The 13,948-nt window shown below is 43.4% G+C and overlaps 1 protein-coding gene across 4 annotated transcripts in view; it reads right to left on the bottom strand.

The window, feature by feature from the left end:
• The window catches only part of PATJ (PATJ crumbs cell polarity complex component), a 145,957-nt gene continuing 132,009 nt past the window's right edge, over positions 1–13,948 (bottom strand). Inside the window, exons 40-46 of one of the 4 annotated variants that reach the window (XM_082766432.1) lie at positions 12,407–12,524; positions 10,936–10,973; positions 10,535–10,657; positions 9,351–9,455; positions 6,099–6,202; positions 4,336–4,459; positions 1–2,631 (exon numbers count right to left, since the gene is read on the bottom strand). In XM_082766432.1, coding sequence (XP_082622558.1) covers positions 2,485–2,631; positions 4,336–4,459; positions 6,099–6,202; positions 9,351–9,455; positions 10,535–10,657; positions 10,936–10,973; positions 12,407–12,524 — 759 coding nt within the window. In that variant the 3' untranslated portion in view covers positions 1–2,484. Of the gene's footprint in view, positions 2,632–4,335; positions 4,460–6,098; positions 6,203–9,350; positions 9,456–10,534; positions 10,658–10,935; positions 10,977–12,406; positions 12,525–13,948 lie in introns of all 4 variants that reach the window. The other 3 variants (XM_082766433.1, XM_082766431.1, XM_082766434.1) reach the window with 3 other exon arrangements.

Genomic DNA, 13,948 nt, shown 5'->3' with positions numbered 1-13,948 from the left:
AAGAAAAAATAAATAATGCACAGCTACTTAGGTAACCGAGATTTATTTAGAATCTTTGAAGTCATAAAATGTCTTATTTCAGTGATATATGTAAACATACAATCAGGAGGTCTAATTGCTTTTCCCTTGCACAGAAATAAAGTTTTAAACAAACCAGAACACCTCAACCCAGACAAGCGTAATGCAAATTTAATTATCTAACTTGGTCCTGTACAACAGCACACGCTTCTCCGCATGGTCACTGGTTTATCAATTAGTTGCAATATGATTTTTGGCAGTAATATATTCAAGACACAAAGTGCAAATTACAAGAAGCAGAAAATGTTATCTCATTCTGAGCAATGAGAAGTGCAAAATATCCCAGCCCATAAATCCTATTCGTTATGTGCAGTATGAGCAGGATGTGCATAACAGGCTAACAAATAGCCATGTAAAACTTCATCGATTAAACGCAGCAACATCTTAAGGTAGGAATGCAACGGCTATAAAAACGATCGGAGGAATCATTACGTTTTGTTCAGAAACTCCACATGCTGTTTCTGAGGACACCTCTTCCCATCTCATCTGCCTGCCTCAACCTCTGCGTGCCTCGGACGCTTCTGCGACCCAGAGCAGCCTGCTACGAATTCCTCGGCTCGATACCATTAACACCACACCCACTGACTGCCCCAGCAGGCTAAATGCACTTTGTGATTTCCAAAGGAAAACTTTTAAATGAACTAAGGAAAACCTCTGCAGTGAGGGCGAATCGCAGCTTGCTTATTTCCTCGTGGTTCATCCCGCGTCAGTGTGTGCTTTCCACAAAACCAGGGAGGAGCCACCCAGCTACAGCGCGCGCACCAACTGCGCTTCTAATGCTAAGCCTGGGCTACTCTGTTATTACAGCACAGCTTCCGAATTCTCCTTCCATTTATTTCTAAGGATTTTTCACATCAAACAGCCAGTTTTGATCCCTCCCGCCCCTCCTTTTTTTCATTTCTCCCAGCTACATCATCATTATAAATTACACCAAATAGCCCGCATCAGACTGGGCCGCCTCCTCCCAAGCCCCGCTGTTCCTCCACACGGGCAGATTAAACCACAATGGCTGGCACTGCCATCCATCCGCCTGCCAAACTCATTTTCTAAATCGCCAAGGCCGCAGCCGTCTAATCGCTGCAGGAAGGGCTGCGGCACGTAACCCAGTCACCGAATTTCATCTGAAGGCTGCTGCACCCCACCTCCAGCGCTCAGAGGGCCCCGGGAGGGCTCCTGGAGGATTCAGAGCCCTCTCTCCTGGCTGAGGTCAAAGCAAAGACGTCAGGGGCTTCGACTGCACCTGGGGGGCAAGGCTGGGAAGCCCTGCAGCGTGCTGTGCCCAGGGGAGCTCACGGCTGCCCGGTGTTACGTGGTAATACCCAAACCTGAGCTCCGGCACCCCCAGGAGGGAGCCATCCTCTGTGATCCATGACAGCCTCTTCCTGTGCTATCTGTTCCCGAGGAGCCTCCTGGAAATGGTTTGCTGGTTTGGATTAACTTCATCTAGCCTTAAAGACAATGTGCAGAGGGGCAGCTCGCCATCATTACTAGAATTACTGGATCACGTTGCCTAAGCAAACTTTTGTCTTCATTAAAGTTTCAGGATGAACAATTATGCTGCAACTTGGCACAACAACAACTGTCTTTGTATGCAACATGCCTGGCGTGTATCAGCACATTTCTCCTTTAAAAATATAATTAGAACGAGATACGTTGTTGTTCATGCTGCTTAAATATCTGAAAAGGCTCAAATGTTTTAAAAGCCTAAAAAAAAAAAAAAATAAAAATCGCCTCTCCCCTAGTTTATTTTTCATGCTAAAGGCTGCAAATTGACACATCACAGTAATTACCTCTGACTAACTTCCATAGACCTACCCAAAGAGATAAACATGAGAAGTTCACATTTGACTATCAGACTTACTGTGCCGAGCACAAATAATTTCCCAGAGGAGAATTTGATATTTCATCATTTGGAACAGTGGTAATTTAATTACATTGCTAATGTTTTCTGGCATACTTGAAAGGACAATTAGCATAAGTAAATCATGAGTGAGATGACAAGTCACTCAGCGTTTATTTCTGCTCATCAGATGAGATCAGCTGATGATCTAAATTCTCTTTTGTGTGCGAACAGAGCCCAGGTTCAGCAGTTGTATCTGGGTTCAGACCGGTGGGGATAAACTGAAGCAGAACGTAAAACTGATGTTATTCTTTGAAGTTTCTTAATTAGACTTGTCCAGGGGAAACTTAAAAGCCACCAGAAGTAAGGGAGGGTGGGGAAAACGTTGATCGATGGGGAAGGCTAAATGAAGCTCAAGATGCACACTACCCATTCTGGCAATGGGGTGAATACTGATTAATTTTCGCCAGAGTTTGCTTTACATCCGGCTCAGGGCTGAACGGTATTATTATAGCTCTACTGATGTTCTAAAATAATTGTATTTATCTCTGCGAGCGCAATGACATTCATGATAACACCGTTAATGTCACAGTTCCTTTCTGGCGCTTCAGAATAGCTACAGCTTGCTCATGAGTAACACCTTCCAAAGCCTCCCCATTAACCGCTAAAATCTGATCGCCACGCTTCAGTCTGCCATCGTCCGCAGCTGCTCCCTGCAAATGGCAAAAGGAAACGTTAGTGGCTGGTAGCACCGAGCCCTCCCGCCTCTCCTGATGCTGATGGATGAAATGAGGAGGGATGCGGCGCTGGAAATCCCAGCGTGGGTGGGGGACACAGAAAAAGGAGAGAGTTGTTGTGCAGTGCCCAAATCTGTGGGAAGGCTTGGGCATTGCCCTCTGCTGACACTGCTTACCCAGCCCCTGCTGCTCTGGGGCAGCACAGGGGGGAATTACACCCCGGGGAAAAGGGGAATCAGCTCAGTCCCTGGATACAATGCAGTGTAAAGATTGGTTCTGTCCTTTATGATCATGCAGACACTTGTTAAAGCAGTATGTCAGTGTTGAGCTGAGAAATGGGTTAAAATGTGGGAAGGGAGATGCAGAGCTCGTGCGAGACAACAGCCTGGGCACTGCCCCGAGCCCCAGACAGAGCTGGGCTCAACTGAAAGTCCTGGGAAGCTCGCACAGAGCTTTAGAAGTGGCTGTTCTCCTTCTCAGCTCTGAACTCAGCTCTTTTGCCCAAATCCTGAGCCCCTGCCCTGCCCAGAGGCTGGCTCGTGGTGTCTGGCTCTGTCCCACGGCCCCATCAGTGGCTGTGGTGTTTCCCAGCTGTGATTTGGGGGTTTCTCAGCTGTGCTCACCTCTGTGAGCCTGTAAATCTGAGCATCCATTTAAAGGCACAGAATCTTCTCATAAGTGCAAGTTGTGAGAAGACCAGATATCTGTGGTTTGAACCTCAACACAAGGTTGAAGGTTTAATTTAATTTTATTTTTTAATATCACCTACCCTTTCAGAAACGCTGGCACAACTGACAGCAAGTGGGCACAGGACAAACAATTTTGAGTGACTGACTGAGAAGTCCCTTTATGTAAACTATCCCTAATTCCCACTGCTTTCTCCCCCCAGTTTCCAGAATTACATCAGTCGTGGCTCCATGAGAGGATGTTGCTGGCACATGCAGAGAGCATTCACAGCAGCAGGATGAGGGGAGGAAGGGGGCATCTCACCCTCCACACCTGTGGCCATTTTGGGGCAATTTGCCTCGAGACAAGGCTGCAAAGTACAGGTTCCTTGGTGGCTGGAGCCACTGCTGTACCTGGCAGCCCTCCCCTGATGTTCAGGGCCAGGACCAGCTGCGGCAGCCACACCGCGAGCAGCTCAGGCAGCAAACAAGCAGAGAGGGGAGCGCTCACGGAGGGCTTGAGAGCAAAGTTGGAAGCAGGGGAGAATAACTAAAGCCAGGACTGATGTGGAAGCCAATTCATCATTGAGCCACGTGGTATGGCGTACTTCTCACTGAGCTGACCACCTGAGCACAGGGCTTTGCAGCTGAAGCTCCAGGACACGACATCTCTGCAACTGCCTCCTCTCGTGGACAGCAGGAAAACGATGCCTCCACACTGCTTGGAAGGCACCGAGATTTGCAGATAGAAAACTGCTCTGTAAATATTTTAACGTATAAACCCAAGTTTCCAAAGTACACAGACCAATTTTGCTGAGATGAAGTGTCTTGTTTCAGCCAGCAGCAACGTGAAATATAAACTGAGAAGCCAGCTGTGTGTTCTGGGGCCACTCACATCAGTGTACCTAGACAGTACATTTTGCTTTCAACTCCATATATATTACCCAAGCCAAATCTTACGTTTATTTGTAAAGATAATAAAGAAAAAGGGAGAAAACAAAACAAAAAGAGATACCTTGGCAAATATAGTCTTGACATAAATGGGCAGGTCTCCATGGGGACTTCCATACCCCCCTACAATACTAAATCCCAGTCCATCAGAGCCTTTCTCCAAAGTAATAATCTTAGGCTGAGGTGCTCTGAAAACACAATAAATATCACTTAGAATAACAACAGCTGTCTCTGGGGACTTTCCGCAGAAGGAAAACTTACAGAGATATTTATCTACCAACAAGTTTTCCACACAGTCACCAAGCAGGATTCTCGGCCTTGGGCTCAGACACACTCCTGCACAGCCCTGAGCTCGCAAGCTGTTCCGCAGGCTTCAGCTCCTCCCTTAAAAAATACTTGAAAATTAAAGAGCTCACCAAGAGCACTTCTCTCTCATGCAGGAGTGCTGCTTCTCTAATCTGCAGTAGCTGTGCATACATAAAGGAAATTTTGCTTTCTTACCAGCCTGGCTGTCATCTTCACTCTGGGAAAGTGGCGACTGCAGCAGCTTCCTCACAGAGTCATTTGATTTTATGATTTCACTGGGATGAGGCTGCAGCCGGTAACACTCGTGTTTGTAGTCTCAGCTCTACTGCAAGCTCTTTGGGTGATTTCTGAGAACTTTCATCGCACTCCATCCCTGTGCCTCGTAACCCCAGGGGCTGATTCCAGAGAGCCCCTCACTCAGCACCTTGCTTAGACCCTGCAGTGGCTGTTAATGTCTGCATCGCAAGGTTTTTGGTGGAGTCCAGACTGCTCTGTCTATCTATCTACCTCAAATATGAAAAAGTAATCTCTACATATTTAGGAAGAACCATTATGGGCAAATTCTGTTTGGCATCTGCCTCATTAAAGGCGCAGCTCATGAAGACTTGTACCTAGCCATTTCTTTAGGACAGACTGAATGCATGCGCCTACCTAATTCTGCTTCCTATTTTCAAATTTAAATTTCCTTACTATTTTGATATAAAATGAGAATACAGATCTTTTTGTGAAATAAGCAATTCTCCTTTGAGAGCAGCAATAAAAACAGTTCCTCACATTGTACAACTAGTGAATGCAGGATAAATAGCTGAAGTTTTATACTCAAAATCCCCCGAGGTAGGGCAGCAACTTGCATCTCAGCTTCTTAAAGTAAATATAATGAATCAAAGAATGAAAATGAAGAACATAATGAAGCTAATAAACCAAAATGAAAATGAAATGAATTTCAAAATGGTAACTGGAATGCTATGAGCCACCCTAAAAAGCACGTGATGGGTAATGATGCGTGGCCATGGGAGGGCTTGGTCTCTAACTTCTATCACCATACAGAAGTGCTATAGGTAGAAAAAATTCAGTGAGACTTTTTAAGAACTGTAAAGCTAAAAAAAGACAAAGTTCTTGGACATGTTTTGAAAGATTTGTCTCCAGTACCATTTTTTTAAATATCTCTTGTCTTGGTCTGCCGATGACAAATGATTTTGAATTGCTATAACCAGAACTCCTCTGAGGCACAGAGGCCAGCAGACAAATGCAGAACTACCACGTCAGCATAACCATCAGAAAGGACAAGATAAGGCAAGTGTTTGGAAACACGTTTTGTGTCCTTACTTAGCCAATTTCCGTCATCAGGTAAAGATGGACAAAGGTGCGTAATCAGCTTGGAGAACATCACAGTTACCATTTTAAAGGTGATGGAAAATTAGAGAGAAAAGCAATGGGAAGAGACCTCCTTCGCCACCCTGGCTTTTCCCTTGTATGAGGCACAGAAATCCATCTCACTTATGCAGACTGTTACAAACTTACTCAGGATCTTCAGAAGCATGCTCAGAAGAAGAGTTGAGGTTGCATCCCGCAGACATGCTCTCCAGCTGGGTCGCAATAGCACTGATGTTGGTATCAGCCACAACCTAAGCAGAAAGGAGGCAATGAAATGCTGTGTGTGCTCTCTTAGTACCAGAGACATCTTGTGTTTTTCAATCAAATTTCAAATACAAGCCCTACTTTCTTAAATTTCCTACTAATGCAATACTTTCAAATAACTGTGTTAAAAATCATGGATAGCCACCTTTTTCTGGGGTTAAAACTTTGCTCTGGAGCTCTCTATCAGGCAAAGGTCCTGAAACACCTCAGATTAATTTGTTTGCAGAGTGGGGGAGAAATGAATCCTTGGTTTCAGTTTCTCTGCAGTTTCTCCAGCATTTCAACTAAACGCAACAAACACGATTCTGAAAGCTGCCCAGTTATGGCCCTGCCTCATTCTGAAATCAGCAGGAATTACCACGACACACTAATTAATAGAGCTAACAACATTAGATGGGATATGAGGCAGCAAGCTTGCTCAGGCTTTTTAAAACAACCATGTTGACGTTTCATAGGAACCAGGTGGAGATGCACTGAGAAAGAGGTGCCTTGAACTCCAAAGTTTGTGTCTGCTGGTCCCAGAGCTGGTCTCCCAGGGAATAGCTCGCAGGATGCAGGCCTGATGGGGATCATTAAAGACACAGTGTCGAGGCCCACTCTAGATTTTGGCTTTCACTGTATGCTAGTTTTCTGTTGTTTTTCTGGAAAACATTTGAGGAAGCCACTTAGAAGTGTTTTGATTTTAAGAATTCACAGCTAAACACACAATTCCTAACAGCTACGTGCAGTGGTTATCCCTAACTCTGATGAGATGCTTATCTCTGCTTGATGCTTATTGTGCAGGGCTTTGGTTCAGAGACAGTGACGAGTACCCAGCAAGTTCATTTTCAGTAGTTTCTCTAGCTATTTGTGGCCTTATTTTATCAAAATTAACAGGGACTTTTTCCACTCCTCGCTGGGAACATGGCTTAAGGGAAACATACCTTTCTGAAATTAAAAAAAAAAAAAAAATCCATTATATAAATCCCCCATTTTAAATGAACGTTCACAATTCTGCCATGACAGTATTCCCCTCTCTCTAATCATTTGGAACCAAGAGGGTGGTAGCATTTTCTAGGAAAAAAGCTTAGTTCTAGTGCAAATTTCCCATCCCAGGACTAAGGATCCCAGATGCCCTTAATGAAAGGGGCCACAGAAGAGGCAGCTGCACCTGGCTCCGAGAGCAAAGGCACCGTTAAGTTTTCCTTCCCATTGCAGAAGGGGAAAGAGTGCCAGCCAGTATTTGTCACATTTTGTTAAATAAAATAGAGTAAAATAAATCTGTATTCAAAAATCTTCAGTTGGCAGTAAGAATGTATCAGAGTTCAACAACCTTGTAAAAAAGCTTCTCCTTATCTCATTACTACACCTGCAGAAAAGAAATTAAATTAAACCAAAGCATCAAAACAGCCGGAAGGGATGATTGTTCCCCTGAGACCCTAATCTCCCATTTGCAAACAGCATTTGCAAACTCCTTTACCATCCTTCCCAGGACGTACTGATAATAAGCCTTTCCACACCACTGAACGCAATTATCTGACCTTTCAGAGCAGTTTGCCATGAAGTGGTCTAACCCGATAATAAACAGAATTACTTAATGACACATCAGTCATGATTATCGCAGCGATAGGATTATTTCAGTTAGATTGTTTTAATAAAAAAGCAGCCCGGTGATTGAGAAGTACCTGCAGTTAGCCTGTAACCTGACCGTATCGCCGCGCTGACGGCGGGGCTGCTCCGCTACCTCCCTGCTGCTAGATGAAAACACAGCCTGCCAGAGCTGATTCTCAACAGGGGAAAATAAGACTCCCTTCGATCAGAAAACCCTGCATCATCTGTAAAAGTATTCAACACGTTTTGAGCCAGACAGCGAAAATGTGGAAGAAAAACTGTCAAGTGACAAAAAGCGAAGACATTTCTAGAACAACCTCTTTGTTTATGTGAGCGAACAACTGACAGTGTGCTTCATCAGGAATATTTTTAAATGCATGATGAGGTGGGATACGCTGTATTACAGCTTTCAAGATTAGCAATTTGGGGTTCTGCAGCAAGCTTTCATTTTCTATTCAGGGAATACTGTTGACATGAAAAGTGAAATTACTCAACGTTAGTAACAATATGATAACTATAATTTAACAGAAAATCCTCAGCTGGTGTGTATCTGTGTAGTTCCTCTGACTTCAATGGAACTACACAAATACACCATCTGCTCTGGAACTGGCTCATCACTTAGGGGGTCAGCAGTTCATGGACAGACAAAACAAAGAATAAACGGGTCTAAAAGTAAGTTTATTATCATTCCTTTTCTTCTTTTTTTTCCCCCTTCTCTCGCATTTTTGCCTTTTTTTTATAGTAACATTTAAGTTGTAATGAAAGTAAGAAGCCTGCAAAAATTTCTCAAGATGTGTTCAAGTCCAATATGTTGATGATAAAATTAGATTAGATTTTAGTGGTACGTCTTAAGCTTATTTTCCAATTGTTACAATAATTCTGCAAATGAGCAGTATTTTGAATTCTCTCTGGTGAGTATTTTTCCCATTTCTTCATGTAAACATAAAAATAAACTAAAGACGGATATACTAGCAAGCAGCAATTAGAACCAAAGTGGTAGAACACGTCTTCCTTTCATATAAATGTGGCAGTGATAAACTCTTTCTTCTCTCTTGAGTGTTATTATTCATTACCTGTAGAGTAATTAATTCTAGACAGCACTGTCTTGATGATGATGCTATCATTCTTACTAAGTGCTGCTAATATTCTTCCTTCTCCCCCTTTCAAGAGCAAGGAAATTAACACTGTGGACAGTTTGGTCACAGTCTAGTGGCATGCACGCACACATACACACACACAATTTCTTGTTCCTGCTAACTTCAGATGAAAAAAACCTTGGAAGCTTGTTGATTTATCATGTGTAGCAACAAGTTACTTTGTTCTCTTTGTTACGCTTTTATATAATCATGCTCACAGCCTGTATGAGTGGCAATAAATAATTTTTGAATGAAAATTATTTCTTGCTTTCATTCCGTGTAATTCCCATCAGCAAGCACCCTGCAATTCTGTGATGCCTTGTGCCAGTGATGCTTAGTGGTTTTTTTTTTTTTCCTGAATGCCATTTATCTACCCTCATGCAGCTGCATGTTCAATTTATCACCATACCTGCAGGATAATGCTCCCATAAGCATTCTTTAGTAGATTAACAGCATCTGCATGAGACAGCCCATCCAAAGGTTGCCCATTAATACTGACAATCCGATCTCCAACCTAAAAGTACAACAGTAATGGAAAATTACTAGCATTAAGGAAAATTAAAATTAAGAATGCTTAAAATTCCTCATGAACTTGGCACTGCACAGTCATGCTTCTCTTTTGCAGGATCGCTTTTGTGAGAATTCTACATTGCTAGTGATCATTTCCCATTCTTCAGAGCAAGTACAATACAATTTTTTTAAAAATAACAATGCAATTAGAGAAACAAAGGTGGGTTGTATTTTATTGTTTCCATTTGCAAACAGAGAGGGTGAGAGTGACTGCTGTTCTCCCATCCAAAAAGGATTTATTTGTGGCCATTTGTGCAGACAAATTCTTTTCTTATAGATTATGTAGGCACATGATGAAAGCATGATAGGAAAGCAGGCACTTCTCTTTACACAAAAAAAATGATTTTGACCCTGGCACTTAACACTATTGTGTATTTCTACTGGAGACACAGCATGGATATAGCACTGTTTGCTACTGAACCTCAGGGGCCAAAGTTTTCCTATGCAACTGCATACTAAGTTCTCTTCAATATTAATGATTCCCTGAAATGCTCTCCAAACTTGGTAAATGATCACCGTGGTCATTCCTAGAAATACCCGCATATCCTGTGTATCTGATATAAGCATTTTATTTTTGCATTCCTTTATCAGGCCTTTGAGATCAAACAACTAACTTCTGATGTTGTTTGTCTTGTTTGAGCTCCAAAACAATGCCCAATCTGAAGTCTCCAGAGCATCTGCTGCTTCCAGAGAGCTTGTTGCTGTCCTCCCTGGGTCTGGATGAACATATGCTGTAGATCTTCCAGCTTATTTATTTTTGCTCAAACACATTCAAAGACTACTGCAAATGTATTTACGTTCTCTTAACGTATCTTTGCCACGTAGGCAATCACAATTATCCCCAGATGCAATATAATCAAAAGGGGAAGAGAGGGGCAGAGCTTTTTTGTGTTTGTTTTTAAAAAGAGACAGAGTAGCCTATGAGACTTTATCAAAGTGAGGACACATGCAGAAGCACCTGAGGCTCCTTCTCTGAGACAAAACAGATGAACTAGAAGGTATTGAGAAGAGCCCTCTACTCACTCTGAGTCTTTGGGTACGTGCAGCCACACCACTGGCTTGAATCATAGCAATGAAGATGGGAATATCTCCCAAAGGACTCCCCTTCCCTCCTGCTATACTGATACCAAGTGCATCATTTGGTCCCTAAAAGAAAAAAACAAAACAAAACAAAAACACATTTTTAACTGGGGCCTGCTTACAGAGGTCAATGTTTAGGGTACAGCAATACCAGACCCGTCTGATTTATGCAATATGGTGAAAATAGCTACGTTTGACATGCACATACAGGTCCCGTTACACAGACATACATTCGACAACCTACTGCAAACAAAATGCAGTTTAATTCTGAGGAACACTACAAAAATTAACAACTTCAGTCAAAGGTGTCAGCTTTTTGAAATGATAGAAAATAACTCACTGACCCTTGTTATCTCCACAGTCCTTGGGCCCGTATCTGCTCCTACTAATAAAGAAACAAACAATTAGCTTCTGTAATTAAGAGATAATATAATTAAGAGATAACACTGTCAGGTGACAATGGTCCCTTGCTGCCTAGTCAGAGTTATCACCAAGCAGAAGCACAGCCCTTCCTGTGCCAAATCAGGCAGCACTGCTCACGTGAGGAGGACAGGATTGCTGTTTCACCAGGAGATGAATACGGATGCAATCATTCTGCCTGACGGATGCCACTGTGACACCCATTGTAGCACAGCCACTGCTCACCACAATCTCTTGAATAGCAGCACTCTGCTGGCCTGAAGAAAAGCCCTATTGTGCATTGCACTCAATTAAAGATTGCCTTATTATTCATAAATCAGTGTCCCCACCACAAAGGGTAGGGCACACGGCTTGTCTCAGACTGTTGAGGTTCCATTGATTTCCTGTTCTAATCTGTGCCGTATTTGTAAATAATAGACAGTCAGGAAGTCTGGCTGGCATATATCTAGCCACAGGACATTTAAAAGTACTCAAAACATTCAAAAAAATGAAGAAAAAGGGACACTGCAAATGAATCATTTGACTGGGACTAAATAGCTTAAGAGCTGATGGAGTAGTCAGGTCCTGGGCTCTGCTGGAATAATCCGTAATTGTTCCAGCTTTAATTAACTTGTTTTAAGAATCTTTTAGAAGATTCTTGTTAATACATATCAGTGTATCTTACTGCCACGTGTGTGCTTGTGCACTGACTGTTATGAGTGCTCAAGGCAGGACTGCTGAGGTGCTGCAAGGTCCGACACCATGGGAAGCGCAGCCTTGGGGACACTGAGCCAGGACACACAGATGTGCACTGTTAGAGCTGTAGGGCCCTTCATCAACACGGTGCAAGGAAGGCTGCCCAAAAAGCCAGGTCTCCTCCAGTGCATGCAAAAAGCCAGAAGAAACGTCTTCTGCCCATGGTCAGCCACAAGCTAAGGTTACAAATTTCTGACTCAGTGCAGAGCACACAAACGTGCAGGCTCTCTGCAAGTTCCTGCAAGTTGTAGATTCAGCACTTGCTAAATCTGCAAATTGCAATCTGGGCATTGTGACTTTTTACAAAACACCCTTTTATACGTTCAAGAGCAACACAGATATAAATGAAGTGGTGGCAGCTTTATTCCCTGAAAAAAACTATTCTATAAGAACCTTGCCTGTGCTAAGCCTCCAACAAGGGCGCTGGGGAATAGCAGGGTGCAAGAATTCTGCATTTAAAATAGAGGAGCCATTACTCTACAATGAGACATGAAAGCAATGTCATCTGCAGGAAAGTGTTAAGGGTCTTACAACATCAGTGGTGCGTCTTCTGGGAGGCTGTGTAGGAAAACCAGACTCAAGTATTCAAGTATTCTTTTGTACAAAAAGAGCAACAGTGCAAGCAACATGCAGCTATTCTGACGGCTGTCTGGAAAATACCTGAGTTTCTCTGAGAGACATCTGCTGAAGACCTTTTCGTGCTGACAAAATTCTGCAAGGTAGAGAGGACTGGAGCGAGTGTGGGGTGGAAGTGGCTGTGGGCACTCTGTTGGCTCGCCTGAAATTAAACGTAAATGAGAACCTGAGAGTCAAACCCAAACGTGAACTTCAAACCAGCTCCTGTGACATACGGGCGCAGCTGTCCTCTGGGAAATCAGAGTGGAAATGCTGCATCAGCCACACGAGTGGAAACCTCCAGCTTCATTTCCCCTGATGGAGCCTACCACAATCTGTCTCTGCGTTGTGGGCACATGTGTAGAGTTGTTCGGTGGTACTACAGAATGGCTCTTGGGGGTTTTGGGGGCATACGACCTCCAGAGGTCCCTTCCAACCTCAACCACTCTGTGACTCTGTGATCTGCTCTAGAGGTCATAACGAAGGATTAACCTCCTCCATCGCTTACTCCCAGTTTCTCTCCAAGCTTGAGGACAAGGGGAAATAATGGTTGCTGATAAATCTGGTGGGCATCTTCCCCACGACCATTTAACCAGGATCCCCCCCCACTTCCAGAATAACAACAGAGGTGCATGCAGCACAGGACGCCCGTGTCTTACTGCCAACAGGAGGGACAAGCTGGCAGATAGCTGCTCGTGCACGCTATCAACTCTGCACCACTCCCTTGCAGCACTGCTTTTCCCTATCTCCGTATCTGGCCTTATCTTCAGACTTGCTCCCCCTCGGAGAAAACGTCGTTATCAGTTTAGGAAATGTGTCTGAACAACAGGTTTCACTGCAGCCAGACCTTTTTGACTAAGCTGGCTTATACGAAACAAAGATCTGCTCCACACTTCTGGGCGCACAGCAGAGCTTTCTTCCCCTAAATGCATTAGGCGGCGAATCAAAAGCTCTGGCAGCATTCATCCTAACTGACCAGTGTGCAGCTGTCAGTGACGAACAACAGGCAGAGCACAATTTCCACGTCTAGTTGCCAATTCATGGGTCACTTAACACAATTTGCAATGTGCGTGAAAGAAATCACTGTCCTGCACCACGAGGCTTATGTTTCTACTGTTAAAGGTATGCACCAGACCAAAAAAAAAAAAAAAAAAAAGCAGCCAAGTGAGGACAAAAGTTCTGGATGCTCTTGGCCAGCAGCTTCTGACACATCGCTCACAGTTGTGCAAATCATTCAAGCTGATTTGCCGTATTATCTGCCAAGATTTTTATAACTCTTGGAACTGTTTTGCTGAGAAACATTTATTCCATTTTCAAAATCACCAAGTCACTTCGGAGCAGAGAGATGCAGGCTCTCCAATGACTCTGCATTAAGAGCAGCAGCTAAGACTTCTCATATTAAAAGAAACACAGAAATTAACAGGTTCCTGAAAAGGCTACAAAATGCTAGAAAGGGAGATGACATCATTAGCATTTGATTTTATTTTCTACCTAGAAAAATATTCTGGCATTTTGCTTCAGCTATGAGTTTACATTGCAATATGCAATCATTTTTAACTATCACTTTTTGATTACAGAGCTCTTGCT

Source organism: Aythya marila, assembly GCF_965140915.1.
Source record: "Aythya marila genome assembly, chromosome: 8".
In the NCBI taxonomy this organism is placed as follows: domain Eukaryota; kingdom Metazoa; phylum Chordata; class Aves; order Anseriformes; family Anatidae; genus Aythya; species Aythya marila.
Note: the sequence above shows the minus strand (reverse complement) of the source record. Positions and strands in the feature narration are given on the sequence as shown.